Here is a 17910-nt window from a genome sequence, read left to right on the forward strand (position 1 = left end):
CACCGCCCCGTCCCCCCGCCCCCTCCCCCGTCCCGTCCCCCTGTCCCGTCCCCCCGCCCCGTCCCCCCCGTCCCCTCCCACCGCCCCGTCCCCCCGCCCCCTCCCCCCGCCCCGTCCCCCCGTCCCCTCCCACCGCCCCGTCCCCCCGCCCCCTCCCCCCGTCCCGTCCCCCCGTCCCTCCCCCACCCCCTCCCACCGCCCCGTCCCCCTGTCCCATCCCCCCGCCCCGTCGTCCCGTCCCCCCGTCCCTCCCCGTCCCCTCCCACCGCCCCGTCCCCCCGCCCCCTCCCCCCGTCCCCCCGTCCCGTCCCCCCACCCCGTCCCCCCGCCCCGTCCCCCCGCCCCGTCCCCCCGTCCCTCCCCCGCCCCGTCCCCCCGTCCCTCCCCCGCCCCATCCCCCCACCCCGTCCCCCCGTCCCTCCCCCCCGCCCCGTCCCCCCGCCCCGTCCCTCCCCCGCCCTGTCCCCCCTCCCTCCCCCCGCCCCGTCCCTCCGCCCCGTCCCCCCGCCCCGTCCCCCCGCCCATGTCATCTTATGCACTGTGATCTAAAAGGTAGGACTTGTCCTAAATCCGCACTCCTACTCTGAGACGACACACACGGACGCTCTAACGCTGCTCATCCATATCTTTATATTTATATATTCTTATTCCATTCCTTTACTTACATTTATGTGTGTTAGGTATTTGTTGTGGAATTGTTAGATATTACTTGTTAGATATTGCAGCACTGTCGGGAACTAGAAGCACAAGCATTTCGCTACACTCACAATAACATCTGCTAACCATGTGTATGTGACCAATAACATCTGCTAACCATGTGTATGTGACCAATAACATCTGCTAACCATGTGTATGTGACCAATGACATCTGCTAACCATGTGTATGTGACCAATAACATCTGCTAACCATGTGTATGTGATCAATAACATCTGCTAACCATGTGTATGTGACCAATAACATCTGCTAACCATGTGTATGTGACCAATAACATCTGCTAACCATGTGTATGTGACCAATAACATCTGCTAACCATGTGTATGTGACCAATAACATCTGCTAACCATGTGTATGTGACCAATGACATCTGCTAACCATGTGTATGTGACCAATAACATCTGCTAACCATGTGTATGTGACCAATAACATCTGCTAACCATGTGCATGTGACCAATAACATCTGCTAACCATGTGTATGTGACCAATAACATCTGCTAACCATGTGTACGTGACCAATAATATTTGAATTGATTTGACCCTTTAGTCTACTACGTAATGCAAAAAGCAGAGAATAGCTTATATCCAGCTGAGTCCATCTGATAGCATACTGCGCCACTGTTGAAGGTGTGATTAACACATATGGTGACTATAGCTGAACAGACAGACAGTAGGCTACAGTGCCATGCCATTCTCCCACAGCTCATCTCTGCTGAAGAACAAGTCTATACAACAGGCTCTATGTGATGTATGATGACAGATGTAGCATCACAGAGTGGTGTATGATCACAGCATGCATGCTCTCTGATGTGCTGTGAATATAATGAAGGCATTTGATTTGAATGCATAAATCACAGGGTAATAATACCAGGGTAAATGCTTACACATAGATGTCAGTCTGGGGAAAAGCAAAATGCATTTTGAGACAATGATTGTCAAGGCATTCTGCATTGAGTTAATAAAACTAGTATTAAATGTTCATATATTATATGTCATTTAAGTGAGGGGTTCATTTTTTCTTCATATCATCGTCTGCTGAAGGGTCATATTATTCACTAAACTGATGAGGAAGGGGAGCTCTATCATCAATCACATTATGGAAATGAAGTGCACGAGCCGCAGCCAGCAATGTGCCTCTTAAACCGCAGTGCTGCGCGAGCGTGATAGGGGCTTGAACCAATAAATACAGTCCGGTCGGTAGATGGCGGTAACACAGGAAACCTGATCTGTCAGGTTCACTAGAAGTCGGTCTCAGTTTGCAGCATTTGCAAAGGAGGCAGCGGAGCCGAGCAGTTGAAGGACATCAAATGAAACACGGGAGCGCTTTACAGCGGGTCCTCTTGAGTTTTGCGCGTAGCCTGTGTGCTCCGAGCCTGGAGACAGTACGTTTTAGTGAAAATCATGGAAGATAAATCAAATTCGTTCTCCAGCAACAAAGAAGGGGAGAAAGCAGATGGGAATAATGTATTTCAAAGGCAAGACTCGATACAGAAGAATAATATGGGGAGCCAGAACATGAAAGGAGGGGACCATGGAAACTCGGTGGGCTTCAAGGGGGACCGGGAGGAAGCCTTGGTCGGGTTCGACGATATAGACGGGTCCGGTAACCGACATGGCTTTATGCAGCGGCAATTTGGAGCGATGATGCAGCCCGGCGTCAATAAGTTCTCCCTGCGAATGTTCGGCAGTCAGAAAGCCGTTGAGAAAGAGCAAGAAAGGGTGCAGACGGCTGGATACTGGATCATTCATCCCTATAGCGATTTTAGGTAAGGAGTGGAAAGTCATCTTCTCAGCTTTTTACCCATGCCGTCACCCACAGAGCCAGGTCCGCAAGACACCACATCCACTCTGTCATCAGTGTGCGTTACGCATCGCCCAAAGCAGAGGCTAATCTTGTTTCTGTATTGAGGCAATTATAGAGGCATTGATTGTTTTACCTATCGAATTGTGATCATATTCATATTTTCCATTGCAATGTTTGCATTATTCTAATGTGGAAGACAGAAATAAATGAATCCACGAAATGTCCTTGGAAAAAGGATGGTGAATGTCACGAGTTGAATACACAAATGTTGATTGTTCACACAACAATACACCAATAAGGCAGTCTTGCTTGTGGCATATGCGGTTCTATAATAGCCTAAGCGACGTTACCCGGGTTTAACATGACAGTAATGTAGGAACATCAAGGATGGAAACATGTCGTTGTAGCTCTGCCTGCAATGATGAAACGAAGAGGATCATTGAGGATGGCCTCTGGATAGAAACATACATATGCGGTAAAATTGTATCGAGAAACGACCACAGAGCATAGAGAGAGAGAGAGAGAGATAATTAAACATTGGTTATCCGCATCAAAATGAACAAGTGAATAACAAGGGAAGGCATGAATTCAAACACCCGGCATTTGAACAGTTAAACGGAGCCAGTCTGTAAAACCCTGAAGAATGTACAGAAAATAGAATGCAAAATGCTCTGACGTGGGATACACGTCCATCAAACATAAATCCAAGGAGAACTGCGCAGAATTAAACATGATGGAATTTGCCTATTTGTTTATAGGGAGCTATAAACCCATTACAACGATCCCTCGTATGATAAAGCTGATTGGTTTATTTGTTTAACGACTTAAATTGGATAAAGTTTGAGATAAGTGGTTAATGGGCTTGTGTAGACATTACGTCATAAATATTTGTATTATTTCTTTGCAACTATTGCTGTGCATGGATCATCACGCGTACACTGACTGACTGTCTCACAGACATTTTTTTGGGACTGCATAGAACCGACCTAATGCTGCGCATTGACATGAATAACAGAATGAGCCTGATTGAATGCTGCATATAAAAAATATCATTCTTATTTTGGTAAATGTAAGTCAGTAGAATGTTGTTTGACAGAATGAATTAATCTTCACATCGCCTGACAAGGTAAAATTATAGTGGCCAAATGGAAGCTTTCATAATCTGCCTCGTTTGTTCAGTAACAGCCCAGCTTTGTATTGTGTGTTGTTTAAACATTTCAGTGTCATTTCAAGATATATATATATATATATATATATATATATATATATATATATATCTACACTTCCTGAACATTGACGTGTATGTAAATGCACTGCTATAATGTCAGATCCGAGTGTTCCCATATCCAATAGGCTACGTTTTAAATTCACAAATCAAACACGGCATAGTTGGTTGTGCCTTCCCTTCCATCCGTGTCCCCTGCTAGAGTTGGATGGATGGTGAGGTGACTCCCCTTTGTTCCCGTCAGTAGCGAGCTGGGACTTCACGTTGAATCGGCTGAGTTTAACTCGTCGCTGTCCATGGTGATGAAATGTAACTCTGCACTGTGTGGACCTGACATAGCCCATCGCCTTCTCAAATAATCTACAGTATTAATAATAACCTAATACTAATCTAATAATCTAGTAGTGTGTTGGAACTTTATGGTGACTCGGTTAAATCTAACTCGTCGCTGTCCATGGTGCTGACATGCTACTCTGCACTGTGGAGACTGGAGATAGCTTCTGCTATCTTACTACTACACAAATTATGCTGTTTATGAGCAGGGGTGAAGGAGATGACATTTCTTCCCGTTACGAGCATTTTAAAAATATATTTCTTTTATGGGCCTAATCATATAATTACACATATAATCCCTATTAATTTAGTCAGATCTCTATGGATCTAATATTACAGACTTGTCAAATAGTTTTTAAGCCTAATTTGGCCTAGATATTTTTCTGCTTATAATTACCGACATTTGGTAGGGTATTTGTTAGTCAAGTTGTCTATAATTAGATACATGCAGCTTCTCTTCTGTCATTACTTGATGTTTGTCTAGAATACAAAATTACGCCTTGCTCACCAGAATAATGTCATATGTAAATTGATAGATTCATGTCTGCTTCTCTCACGGAGCAGGGAGGTTTTCCGTGCAACATTTCCAAATGACATCAGTTTGACTCGTTTTAAGGAAACGAAAACTTATGAAAATGATCCAACATGTTTCTGGTAATATTTCAGTTCGTCTTGGATGAATAGTTTATGTGGTTGAAAACTAAATATAGCCCGTTTTTATGTTGCTGAAAGAAATGATATAATAATACGGTCCCTAAACGCGTTTCCGCATTCTCTCAAGATGCTGAAAGAAATTATTCATATTTCTCCAATTCGGTTCCCGAGACAAAATTAACATTCCACAAGTTTTCAAGTCTATTCACATATTTTTCATGTGACAGACATGCGGTAATGATAAATAGTGTAATAGCCTACACATTTCTTGGAATCTATGTTTTAATTATTGTGATAGGCGCATGTTTAACCGGTATGGCGTATCCCAACTATTTATTTTGCTGGTATACTCCATACCGGATCCAAACCAGCTTAGGCTACTTTCAATCCTGATTATGAGATATTTTGTATCTTTAGCTTTAGGACACCCCTTATCTTCTCATATAAATATTGGCTGTCACCAAAATAAAAACTCACATGTTATTGTCGTTTGAATGGTAGGATAAACACATTCCTTGCGTTGCAAATAGGGCGGGGTCACAGTGGTCGGTCATATTCCAGAACGGTGTGTCATTAGATTGTAGAAAGAAGGTTAGCCAGGATTAGAAATACTACATATCAGTCAATGAGCTTACTTTAGGCTACAGCAGGCCCCACAACAATTATGTAACATGATCAACCTGTTCTGGAATAGCAGACACACCGGGCATAATTTGCACCAATCACGTGACTGCTTATTAACAAATAATAATTAGATAACTGTCTCATTAATAGAGATCATTTGAGAGATTCAAGCCTGTAAAGTTATAACACGAGTGCAATTTTTTTTACTAGCTACAATTTATTGGCTACAATTTATTGGAATCTTTGCTCGCACTCGACTAAAGAGAATGCAAATGCCTTGTTTTATACCAAGATGATTGAATGGAAACCTTGACTCCCTTTTACAACGTCCTCAAATGGTCACCTCCCTTGTCACATGACAGGGGTTCAGCAGTTTGCTCTATAGCCTTGCCTCATTCATGACACCTTCCACTGGGCTCTACATCACAGTGATGTGTTATCTTGTCAATGTAAAGAGAGAAGGCCATAAACAATGCCAGAGCAGAGCTCTTCCTTCTTGGCCCTGGTCTATATAATTGAGTGGCTATTCTACACCAATGCTGTAAGTCTACTCTGTATTCTTGGCTCCAATTCAGAATTGTATGGATATTCTATACCTTGTACAATGCTATTCTATACCTGGCTACGCTGCTATTCTACACCTGGCTACACTGCTATTCTATACCTGGCTACACATCTATTCTACACCTGGCTACACTTCTATCCTATACCTGGCTACACTTCTATTCTATACCTGGCTACACTTCTATTCTATACCTGGCTACACTTCTATTCTATACCTGGCTACACTTCTATTCTATACCTGGCTACACTTCTATCCTATACCTGGCTACACTTCTATTCTATACCTGGCTACACTTCTATCCTATACCTGGCTACACTTCTATTCTACACCTGGCTACACATCTATTCTACACCTGGCTACACTTCTATCCTATACCTGGCTACACTTCTATTCTATACCTGGCTACACTTCTATTCTATACCTGGCTACACTTCTATTCTACACCTGGCTACACTTCTATTCTACACCTGGCTACACTTCTATTCTATACCTGGCTACACTTCTATTCTATACCTGGCTACACTGCTATTCTACACCTGGCTACACTTCTATTCTACACCTGGCTACACTTCTATTCTACACCTGGCTACACATCTATTCTATACCTGGCTACACTTCTATTCTACACCTGGCTACACTTCTATTCTATACCTGGCTACACTGCTATTCTATACTTGGCTACACTTCTATTCTATACCTGGCTACACTTCTATTCTACACCTGGCTACACTTCTATCCTATACCTGGCTACACTTCTATTCTACACCTGGCTACACTTCTATTCTACACCTGGCTACACTTCTATTCTACACCTGGCTACACCTCTATTCTACACCTGGCTACACTTCTATTCTACACCTGGCTACACTGCTATTCTACACCTGGCTACACTTCTATTCTATACCTGGCTACACTTCTATTCTATACCTGGCTACACTGCTATTCTATACCTGGCTACACTTCTATTCTATACCTGGCTACACTTCTATTCTATACCTGGCTACACTTCTATTCTATACCTGGCTACACTTCTATTCTATACCTGGCTACACTTCTATTCTACACCTGGCTACACATCTATTCTATACCTGGCTACACTGCTATTCTATACCTGGCTACACTGCTATTCTATACCTGGCTACACATCTATTCTATACCTGGCTACACTGCTATTCTACACCTGGCTACACTGCTATTCTATACTTGGCTAAGCTGCTATTCTTTTAAAACAAAAGCAAAATATGTTTTATTGTCATGTACACCAGATGTGTTGGATATCAAATTAAATCAAATCCAACTTTATTAGTCACATGTGCCAAATACAACATGTGTAGACTTTACCGTGAAATGCTTACTTACAAGCCCTTAACCAACAGTGCAGTTCAAGAAGAATAAAATATTTACCAAGTAGACTAAAGTAAAAAAGTATAAAAAGTAACACAATAAAACAACAATAACGAGGCTATATACAGGGGGTACTGGCACAGTCAGTGTACTGGGGAACAGGTTAGAGGTCATTTGTACATGTAGGTAGGAGTGAAGTGACTATGCATAGATAATAAACAGTGAGTAATAACAGTGGACAAGACAAATGGGGGGGGGGGGGGGGGGGGGGGCAATGTAAATAGTCCGGTGGCCATTTGATTAACTGTTCAGCAGTCTAATGGCTTGGGGGTAGAAGCTGTTAAGGAGCCTTTTGGTCCTAGACTTGGCGCTCCGGTACCGCTTGCCGTGCGGTAGCAGAGAAAACAGTCTATGACTAGGGTGACTGGAGTCTGACAATTTTTTGGTCTTTCCTCTGACGCCGCCTATTATATAGGTCCTGGATGGCAGGATGGCAAGGGTGCTCTTTTTGTTTGGCTCAAATCCTCCTGTCTGTATCCGCTTGGAAAAATAAACCCCTTCTTCTTTTTTTCATCAGATCATTTCAGGGACTTTGTCTTTGTTGTTATTCAATTTCTCTGCTGTGTTCCCAGAATTAGACTGATGTACTGTCTGGCTGCTGCATCATTTAGACATGTAATCGGATGGAGCCCCTCTCTAGTACATGTTAGTCATTTAGCTGACACTCTTATCCAGAGCGACTTACAGGAGCAATTAGGGTTAAGCGCCTTGCTCAAGGGCACACCGACAAGATTTTTTTCACCTTGTCGGCTCGGGGATTCAACCTTTTGGTTATTTGGCCCAACGCTCTAACCACTAGGTTACCTGTCACCTGTCCTACTGTAGTTGGGTTTCCAATAGGTTTTTATGGTTCACAACACAAAAGGAGGGCCTTGTTTTTGTTGTTGCAGGCTTTCAGTTGTATCGTTTTTGGAGACATAAAACCCAGTTTATTTTGTGACGTTATAATGAAAAAAGGCCCCCACAACAGTCTTTCAATGGTTTCTAAATATGTTTCATGACCACAACAACAATGTGACTTTGTAATGAAAATGAAAGCAACAATAGTCCACCCATGAATGACAGACAACACCGTTCACGACTGCTTTGAATAGCTTCAAAAAGCATCTGGAACTTAATCTCCAACACATTCTTAATACTGAGGCTGCTTAAAGATTAATGGCTGGTTAGTAATATTAATTATTTATAGATTTCAGAAAGGGTCTCATGCTTGGCCTGTTGTAGACTAACGTTAGTTCTGTTGGAGAATACGCTTCTGTCTTCTTTCTTTCGTTTAGCATGACCATGTCCAGATAGCACCATGTCCAGATAGCACCATGTCCAGATAGCACCATGTCCAGATTGCACCATGTCCAGATAGCACCATGTCCAGATAGCACCATGTCCAGATAGCACCATGTCCAGATAGCACCATGTCCAGATAGCACCATGTCCAGATAGCACCATGTCCAGATAGCACCATGTCCAGATAGCACCATGTCCAGATAGCACAATGTCCAGATAGCATGCCATGTCCAGATAGCACCATGTCCAGATAGCATCATGTCCAGATAGCACCATGTCCAGATAGCACCATGTCCAGATAGCACCATGTCCAGATAGCACCATGTCCAGATAGCACCATGTCCAGATAGCACCATGTCCAGATAGCACCATGTCCAGATAGCACCATGTCCAGATAGCATGACCATGTCCAGATAGCACCATGTCCAGATAGCACCATGTCCAGATAGCATCATGTCCAGATTGCACCATGTCCAGATAGCATGACCATGTCCAGATAGCATCATGTCCAGATAGCATCATGTCCAGATAGCATCATGTCCAGATAGCACCATGTCCAGATAGCACCATGTCCAGATAGCACCATGTCCAGATAGCACCATGTCCAGATAGCACCATGTCCAGATAGCACCATGTCCAGATAGCATCATGTCCAGATAGCACCATGTCCAGATAGCATGACCATGTCCAGATAGCATCATGTCCAGATAGCACCATGTCCAGATAGCACCATGTCCAGATAGCACCATGTCCAGATAGCATCATGTCCAGATTGCACCATGTCCAGATAGCACCATGTCCAGATAGCACCATGTCCAGATAGCACAATGTCCAGATAGCATGCCATGTCCAGATAGCACCATGTCCAGATAGCACCATGTCCAGATAGCACCATGTCCAGATAGCATCATGTTCAGATAGCACCATGTCCAGATAGCACCATGTCCAGATAACACCATGTCCAGATAGCACCATGTCCAGATAGCACCATGTCCAGATAGCACCATGTCCAGATAGCATGACCATGTCCAGATAGCATCATGTCCAGATAGCACCATGTCCAGATAGCACCATGTCCAGATAGCACCATGTCCAGATAGCACCATGTCCAGATAGCACCATGTCCAGATAGCACCATGTCCAGATAGCATGCCATGTCCAGATAGCACCATGTCCAGATAGCACCATGTCCAGATAGCACCATGTCCAGATAGCATCATGTCCAGATAGCACCATGTCCAGATAACACCATGTCCAGATAGCACCATGTCCAGATAGCACCATGTCCAGATAGCACCATGTCCAGATATGATGACCATGTCCAGATAGCACCATGTCCAGATAGCACCATGTCCAGATAGCACCATGTCTAGATAGCACCATGTCCAGATAGCACCATGTCCAGATAGCACCATGTCCAGATAGCATCATGTCCAGATAGCACCATGTCCAGATAGCACCATGTCCAGATAACACCATGTCCAGATAGCACCATGTCCAGATAGCATCATGTCCAGATAGCACCATGTCCAGATATGATGACCATGTCTAGATAGCATCATGTCCAGATAGCACCTTGTCCAGATAGCATCATGTCCAGATAGCACCGTGTCCAGATAGCACCGTGTCTAGATAGCACCATGTCCAGATAGCACCATGTCCAGATAGCATCATGTCCAGATAGCACCATTTCCAGATAGCACCATGTCCAGATAGCACCATGTCCAGATAGCACCATGTCCAGATAGCACCATGTCCAGATAGCACCATGTCCAGATAGAACCATGTCCAGATAGCACCATGTCCAGATAGCACCATGTCCAGATAGAACCATGTCCAGATAGCACCGTGTCCAGTTAGCACCATGTCCAGATAGAACCATGTCCAGATAGCACCATGTCCAGATAGCACCATGTCTAGATAGCACCATGTCCAGATAGCACCGTGTCCAGATAGAACCATGTCCAGATAGCACCATGTCCAGATAGCACCATGTCCAGATAGCACCGTGTCTAGATAGCACCATGTCCAGATAGCACCATGTCCAGATAGCACCATGTCCAGATAGCACCGTGTCTAGATAGCACCATGTCCAGATAGCACCATGTCTAGACAGCACCATGTCTAGATAGCACCATGTCCAGATAGCACCATGTCTAGATAGCACCATGTCTAGATAGCACCATGTCCAGATAGCACCATGTCTAGACAGCACCATGTCCAGATAGCACCATGTCTAGATAGCACCATGTCCAGATAGCACCATGTCCAGATAGCACCATGTCCAGATAGCACCATGTCCAGATAGCACCATGTCCAGATAGCATCATGTCCAGATAGCACCATGTCTAGACAGCACCATGTCCAGATAGCATCATGTCCAGATAGCACCATGTCCAGATAGCACCATGTCCAGATAGCACCATGTCCAGATAGCACCATGTCCAGATAGCATCATGTCCAGATAGCACCATGTCCAGATAGCACCATGTCCAGATAGCACCATGTCCAGATAGCACCATGTCTAGATAGCACCATGTCCAGATAGCACCATGTCCAGATAGCACCATGTCTAGATAGCACCATGTCTAGACAGCACCATGTCTAGATAGCACCATGTCTAGATAGCACCATGTCCAGATAGCACCGTGTCCAGATAGAACCATGTCCAGATAGCACCATGTCCAGATAGCACCATGTCCAGATAGCACCGTGTCTAGATAGCACCATGTCCAGATAGCACCATGTCCAGATAGCACCATGTCCAGATAGCACCGTGTCTAGATAGCACCATATCCAGATAGCACCATGTCCAGATTGCACCATGTCCAGATAGCACCATGTCCAGATAGCACCATGTCCAGATAACATGACATTGCTGTATAATTCTTCTTGTATAATTTGACCCTGATGAAAATACCACTACTCTCACTCTAATTTACGTTGTTTTAACAAAAGATAATCGAATATCTTTTGTTGCATTGATCGAATGAAGGAGATTATTACTTTGTAGCAAGTAATATCATCCTTGACTAATGTAAGTCTCAACAGCCTCACCAACAGCACTGTTGTACCTTGAGTGAAGGTCATTTGAAATAGGCTGTCATCACAATATTTTGATAAAAAATAAAATGTTAAATTCTAATATGTCACAGCAGAATTGTGTTATCAAACCCGGACATCTTCAGATTCCAACAACAACACTAAAGCAAACCTTCTATTTTTAGAGGTGTGTAACTGTTTGGCGCGTTATTTATTATTTATGTGGCTGGGTCTAGCTTCTATTTTTACCCCCATCAGACAGGTGTCCTAACGTAGCTTAACGAAGGAAGATGTAAACAAAAGAGTGTCTCACATTTCCCCAAGTCCATGGATCAGTCCAAAATGGCACCCCACCTATTTCATATATAGTGCACTACCTTTGAGCAAAGCACTATGGGCCCTGTTCAAAACCAGTGTGCTATATAGTGCACTACCTTTGAGCAGAACCCTATAGGCCCTGTTCAAAACCAGTGTGCTACATAGTGCACTACCTTTGAGCAAAGCACTATGGGCCCTGTTCAAAACCAGTGTGCTACATAGTGCACTACCTTTGAGCAGAGCCCTATAGGCCCTGTTCAAACCCAGTGTGCTGTATAGTGCACTACCTTTGAGCAGAACCCTATAGGCCCCGTTCAAACCCAGTGTGCTATATAGTGCACTACCTTTGAGCAGAACCCTATAGGCCCCGTTCAAAACCAGTGTGCTACATAGTGCACTACCTTTGAGAAAAGCACTATGGGCCCTGTTCAAAACCAGTGTGCTATATAGTGAACGGGGTTCCTTTTCAGACACAGCCAGTGTCTTACTTTTGACCAAATTCATGCCCTCTTTAATTGCTTCCCAATTAGCAGTGCTTGTCTCTGTGTTTTTACACATAAAGTAGCTACAGTACATCACAGAACAATTCCATCAGTCGCTGCTTAGTCATTGGATTGAATGTAGAACAATACCATTCTGTAATAACTACAAGATCTACATTCTGTTTGGTGCAACAGCGGAACACACTGGCTAATGGGAGAAAATAGTTGTCAAATTTAAAATGGCCCCCGTTTGTTTGTTTATCAGTTGAGTACATAAACAATGACCTTGACCTTGTGATGGACTACAGGTAGTAATTCTGCATTCTAATTCTTGACCATGTGATCTCTCTGTTGAGGTCCGTGTCATGTTCAGTAGTAGGCAAATATTGTGGAACGTTGCAGGAAGAAATGTATTGAATAGGGCTGGCCTGAGTCCTTATTCTACATGTCAGAGAGAGGCATGTTTGTTCTACCTAACATATTTCTATCTGAACCTTGTTCCTAGCTGAATGCTCTTCTGGTTGGCAGATCAGCCAAGAGACAAGTGCAAACAAAACATGACTCCAATGTATAAGTAAATGTGATGGTTAAAGAGTTGCCTTAGATAACAATGATAATCTGACTAGATGACCTCTCTCAGAGACAAAATAAATGAGATGAATTGGCGATATTTACTGGTAATGTAACACGTTAAATACTTCTGACACTCAAAATGTCATATTTTGTGCTCACAAGGGTTTTTACCAGTCACATTTGCCAAGTGATTTGGCCTGTCTTAATTTACATTTAGAAATCTGCCAAACAGGCTCATTATACACATTTGTGCCATTGTGCTTCAAACAAGCTCAACGTGAGAATATTCCTCCCTGACTGCCAGTCATAGAAGAGATCAGAGATGCCTTGTCTTGGTTTTATAAATATCCCAATCTGTCTATTATTAACCCAGAGAAATGACCGTTTAGCTGAAGTGCAGACAATTACCTGACACATGATCTTCAGATATTTATAAAGCAAGGACTCAACCACTGTCTGCTGCTTGCTTTATTTAAACAGATCCATTTCAGCCCGCAGAGTGCATCTCCAAATCAGTCGGTTGCGTTCCGAATGGAACCTCGTTCCTTATATAGTGGACTACTTTCAACGAAGGCTAATAGGACTCTGGTTGAAAGTAGTGTATGACATAGGGAATAGGGTGACATTTGGGACGCATCTCCAGTCCAGCCGAGCATCGACATCGACGGGCGTCACCGGACAGTTTTTAGCACGAGATAGGATTCTGGAAAGCATCTATTTTAGTGCCATGGATGAGATGGAACGGCCTTATCATTAGGCCTAGGCCAGCAGGACATTTTGTGAATGTTTGACGATCAGACTCACTCGGCCCTGCCGGCTGGGCGCCCCATCATGGATCATTTGTGGCTTCTCTGATCGGAAGACAGACAGACACATCAACACAGACTAGAATCAGGAGGAGGTTTGCATTCAGTATGGTACAGTAATCAGTACGGCACAGTGTTCAGTAGGGCACAGTGTTCAGTAGGGCCCTAGTTTTCTGTAGAGCACAGTTTTCTGTAGAGCACAGTTTTCTGTAGTGCACCGTTTTCTGTAGAGCATAGTGTTCAGTAGGGTGCAGTGTTCAGTAGGGCACCGTGTTCAGTAGGGTGCAGTGTTCAGTAGGGCGCAGTGTTCAGTAGGGCACCGTGTTCAGTAGGGCGCAGTGTTCAATAGGGCACAGTGTTCAGTAGGGTGCAGTGTTCAGTAGGGGCACCGTGTTCAGTAGGGCACAGTGTTCAGTAGGGCACCGTGTTCAGTAGGGAACAGTGTTCAGTAGGGCACCATGTTCAGTAGGGTGCAGTGCTCAGTAGGGTACAGTGTTCAGTAGGGCACCGTGTTCAGTATGGCGCCATGTTCAGTAGGGCGCAGTGTTCAGTAGGGCGCAGTGTTCAGTAGGGCACCGTGTTCAGTAGGGCACCGTGTTCAATAGGGCGCAGTGTTCAGTAGGGCACCGTGTTCAGTAGGGCACCGTGTTCAATAGGGCGCAGTGTTCAGTAGGGCACCATGTTCAGTAGGGCACCGTGTTCAATAGGGCGCAGTGTTCAGTAGGGCACCGTGTTCAGTAGGGCACCATGTTCAGTAGAGCGCAGTGTTCAGTAGGGCGCCATGTTCAGTAGGGCGCAGTGTTCAGTAGGGTGCAGTGTTCAGTAGGGCGCAGTGTTCAGTAGGGAACACTGTTCAGTAGGGCACCGGGTAAGCAAAACGTTTTTAGCAAAGAAAGCAAAAATGAAACATTTCTTATTGGACAAAGTTTGGATAGTACCTTCCAAGCTTCACTCTGTTTGATACCATTCCACTTGTTCTGCTCCAGCCATTACCACGAGCCCATCCTCCCCAATTAAGGTGCCACCAACCTCCTGTGCTGTAATGTTAGTAGAGTCAGATTGTCCTCTACCCAGCTTCTGTCTATGGATGATGTCTGGGTTTATCCCTCCAGCCTCTGTTTATGGATGATGTCTGGGTTTATCCCTCCAGCCTCTGTTTATGGATGATGTCTGGGTTTATCCCTCCAGCCTCTGTTTATGGATGATGTGTGGGTTTATCCCTCCAGCCTCTGTTTATGGATGATGTGTGGGTTTATCCCTCCAGCCTCTGTTTATGGATGATGTCTGGGTTTATCCCTCCAGCTTCTGTCTATGGATGATGTGTGGGTTTATCCCTCCAGCCTCTGTTTATGGATGATGTGTGGGTTTATCCCTCCAGCTTCTGTTTATGGATGATGTCTGGGTTTATCCCTCCAGCTTCTGTTTATGGATGATGTCTGGGTTTATCCCTCCAGCTTCTGTTTATGGATGATGTGTGGGTTTATCCCTCCAGCTTCTGTTTATGGATGATGTGTGGGTTTAGCCCTCTAGCCTCTGTTTATGGATGATGTCTGGGTTTATCCCTCCAGCCTCTGTTTATGGATGATGTCCGGGTTTATCCCTCCAGCCTCTGTTTATGGATGATGTCCGGGTTTAGGCATACATGCATACAGGTATAGTGTATTCACACCCACGCAGATGTCTCTATTTGGTATACAGTACAGACATGCATTTAGCCATGTATCCAGCCATGTATCCAACCATGCATCCAGCCATGTATTCAGCCATGTATCCAGACATGTATCCAACCATGTATCCAGCCATGTATCCAGCCATGTACCCAACCATGTACCCAACCATTTATCCAACCATGCATCCAGCCATGTATCCAGCCATGTATCCAACCATGTATCCAGCCATGTATCCAACCATGTATCCAACCATGCATCCAGCCATGTATCCAGCCATGTATCCAACCATGTATCCAACCATGCATCCAGCCATGTATTCAGCCATGTATCCAGCCATGTATCCAGACATGTATCCAACCATGTATCCAGCCATGTATCCAGACATGTATCCAACCATGTATTCAGCCATGTATCCAGCCATGTATCCAGACATGTATCCAGACATGTATCCAACCATGTATCCAGCCATGTATCCAGCCATGTATCCAGCCATGTATCCAGACATGTATCCAACCATGTATCCAACCATGTATCCAGCCATGTATCCAGCCATGTATCCAACCATGTATCCAACCATGCATCCAGCCATGTATCCAACCATGTATCCAACCATGTATCCAACCATGCATCCAGCCATGTATTCAGCCATGTATCCAGCCATGCATCCAGCCATGTATCCAGCCATGTATCCAACCATGTATCCAACCATGTATCCAGCCATGTATCCAACCATGTATCCAGCCATGCATCCAGCCATGTATCCAGCCATGCATCCAGCCATGTATCCAGCCATGTATCCAGCCATGTATCCAACCATGTATCCAGCCATGTATCCAGCCATGTATCCAGCCATGTATCCAGCCATGTATCCAGCCATGTACCCAACCATGTATCCAGCCATGTATCCAGCCATGTATCCAGCCATGTATCCAACCATGTATCCAGCCATGTATCCAGCCATGCATCCAGCCATGTATCCAGCCATGTATCCAGCCATGTATCCAGCCATGTATCCAGCCATGTATCCAGCCATGTACTGTATGTCCCTGTGTGGCTCAGTTGATATTAAAGAGCTAGGTACATGGCGCTAGCAATGCCTGGGTCGTGGTTTGATTCAATTTTTTTTTAATGTGTCCTGTTTGTTCTAGGTTCTACTGGTACAGTAGATTATGTTTCCTGTTTGTTCTAGGTTCTACTGGTACAGTACAGTATGTGTCCTGTTTGTTATAGGTTCTACTGCTACAGTACAGTATGTTTCCTGTTTGTTCTAGGTTCTACTGGTACAGTATGTTTCCTGTTTGTTCTAGGTTCTACTGGTACAGTATGTTTCCTGTTTGTTCTAGGTTCTACTGGTACAGTACAATATGTTTCCTGTTTGTTCTAGGTTCTACTGGTACAGTACAGTATGTTTCCTGTTTGTTCTAGGTTCTACTGGTACAGTACATTATGTGTCCTGTTTGTTCTAGGTTCTACTGGTACAGTAGAGTATATTTCCTGTTTGTTCTAGGTTCTACTGGTTCAGTATGTTTCCTGTTTGTTCTAGGTTCTACTGGTACAGTATGTTTCCTGTTTGTTCTAGGTTCTACTGGTACAGTATGTTTCCTGTTTGTTCTAGGTTCTACTGATACAGTACAGTATGTGTCCTGTTTGTTCTAGGTTCTACTGGTACAGTACAGTATATTTCCTGTTTGTTCTAGGTTCTACTGGTTCAGTATGTGTCCTGTTTGTTCTAGGTTCCACTGGTACAGTATGTTTCCTGTTTGTTCTAGGTTCTACTGGTACATACAGTATGTTTCCTGTTTGTTCTAGGTTCTACTGGTACAGTAGTCATCTATGTACCTATACTATATATTCACACATTCCAGCCATTCTTTTTGACACCTCTGTTTGTTGTAATATGATTTGTTAATCCTTTCTCTGTCTCTTCTAGGTTCTACTGGGACTTGGTAATGCTGGTCATGATGATGGGGAACCTGATCATCATTCCTGTAGGAATAACCTTCTTCTCAGAGCAGACCACCACCACCTGGCTAATATTCAACGTAGCATCAGACACCATCTTCCTCGTGGATCTGGTCATGAACTTCCGCACGGGGATCGTCAACGAGGAGAGCTCCGAGATCATCCTGGACCCCAAGGTCATAAAGATGAACTACCTGAAGAGCTGGTTTGTGGTCGACTTCCTCTCGTCCATACCAGTGGATTATATATTTCTAATAGTGGAAAAGGGGTTTGACTCAGAGGTGTACAAGACGGCGAGGGCGCTGAGGATCGTGAGGTTTACTAAGATTCTGTCTCTTCTGAGGCTACTGAGACTTTCCCGACTCATCAGATACATACACCAGTGGGAGGAGGTAAGGGATGCAGTAAAAAAATGTGTGTGTGTGTGTGTGTGTGTGTGTGTGTGTGTG

The 17910-nt window shown here is 44.4% G+C and overlaps 1 protein-coding gene across 2 annotated transcripts in view; it reads left to right on the forward strand.

Annotated features, from left to right (window-relative positions):
- The first annotated feature begins 1942 nt into the window (after positions 1–1942).
- Positions 1943–17910, forward strand: part of LOC129812633 (potassium/sodium hyperpolarization-activated cyclic nucleotide-gated channel 1) — a 162107-nt gene continuing 146139 nt past the window's right edge. The window contains exons 1-2 of one of the 2 annotated variants that reach the window (XM_055864377.1): positions 1943–2481; positions 17430–17853. In XM_055864377.1, the coding sequence (XP_055720352.1) occupies positions 2117–2481; positions 17430–17853 (789 nt within the window). In that variant the 5' untranslated portion in view covers positions 1943–2116. The remainder of the gene's footprint in view (positions 2482–17429; positions 17854–17910) is intronic. The other variant, XM_055864366.1, reaches the window with a different exon arrangement.

The sequence above is a fragment of the Salvelinus fontinalis genome, chromosome 2 (assembly GCF_029448725.1).
Source record: "Salvelinus fontinalis isolate EN_2023a chromosome 2, ASM2944872v1, whole genome shotgun sequence".
Taxonomy (NCBI): Eukaryota; Metazoa; Chordata; class Actinopteri; order Salmoniformes; family Salmonidae; genus Salvelinus; species Salvelinus fontinalis.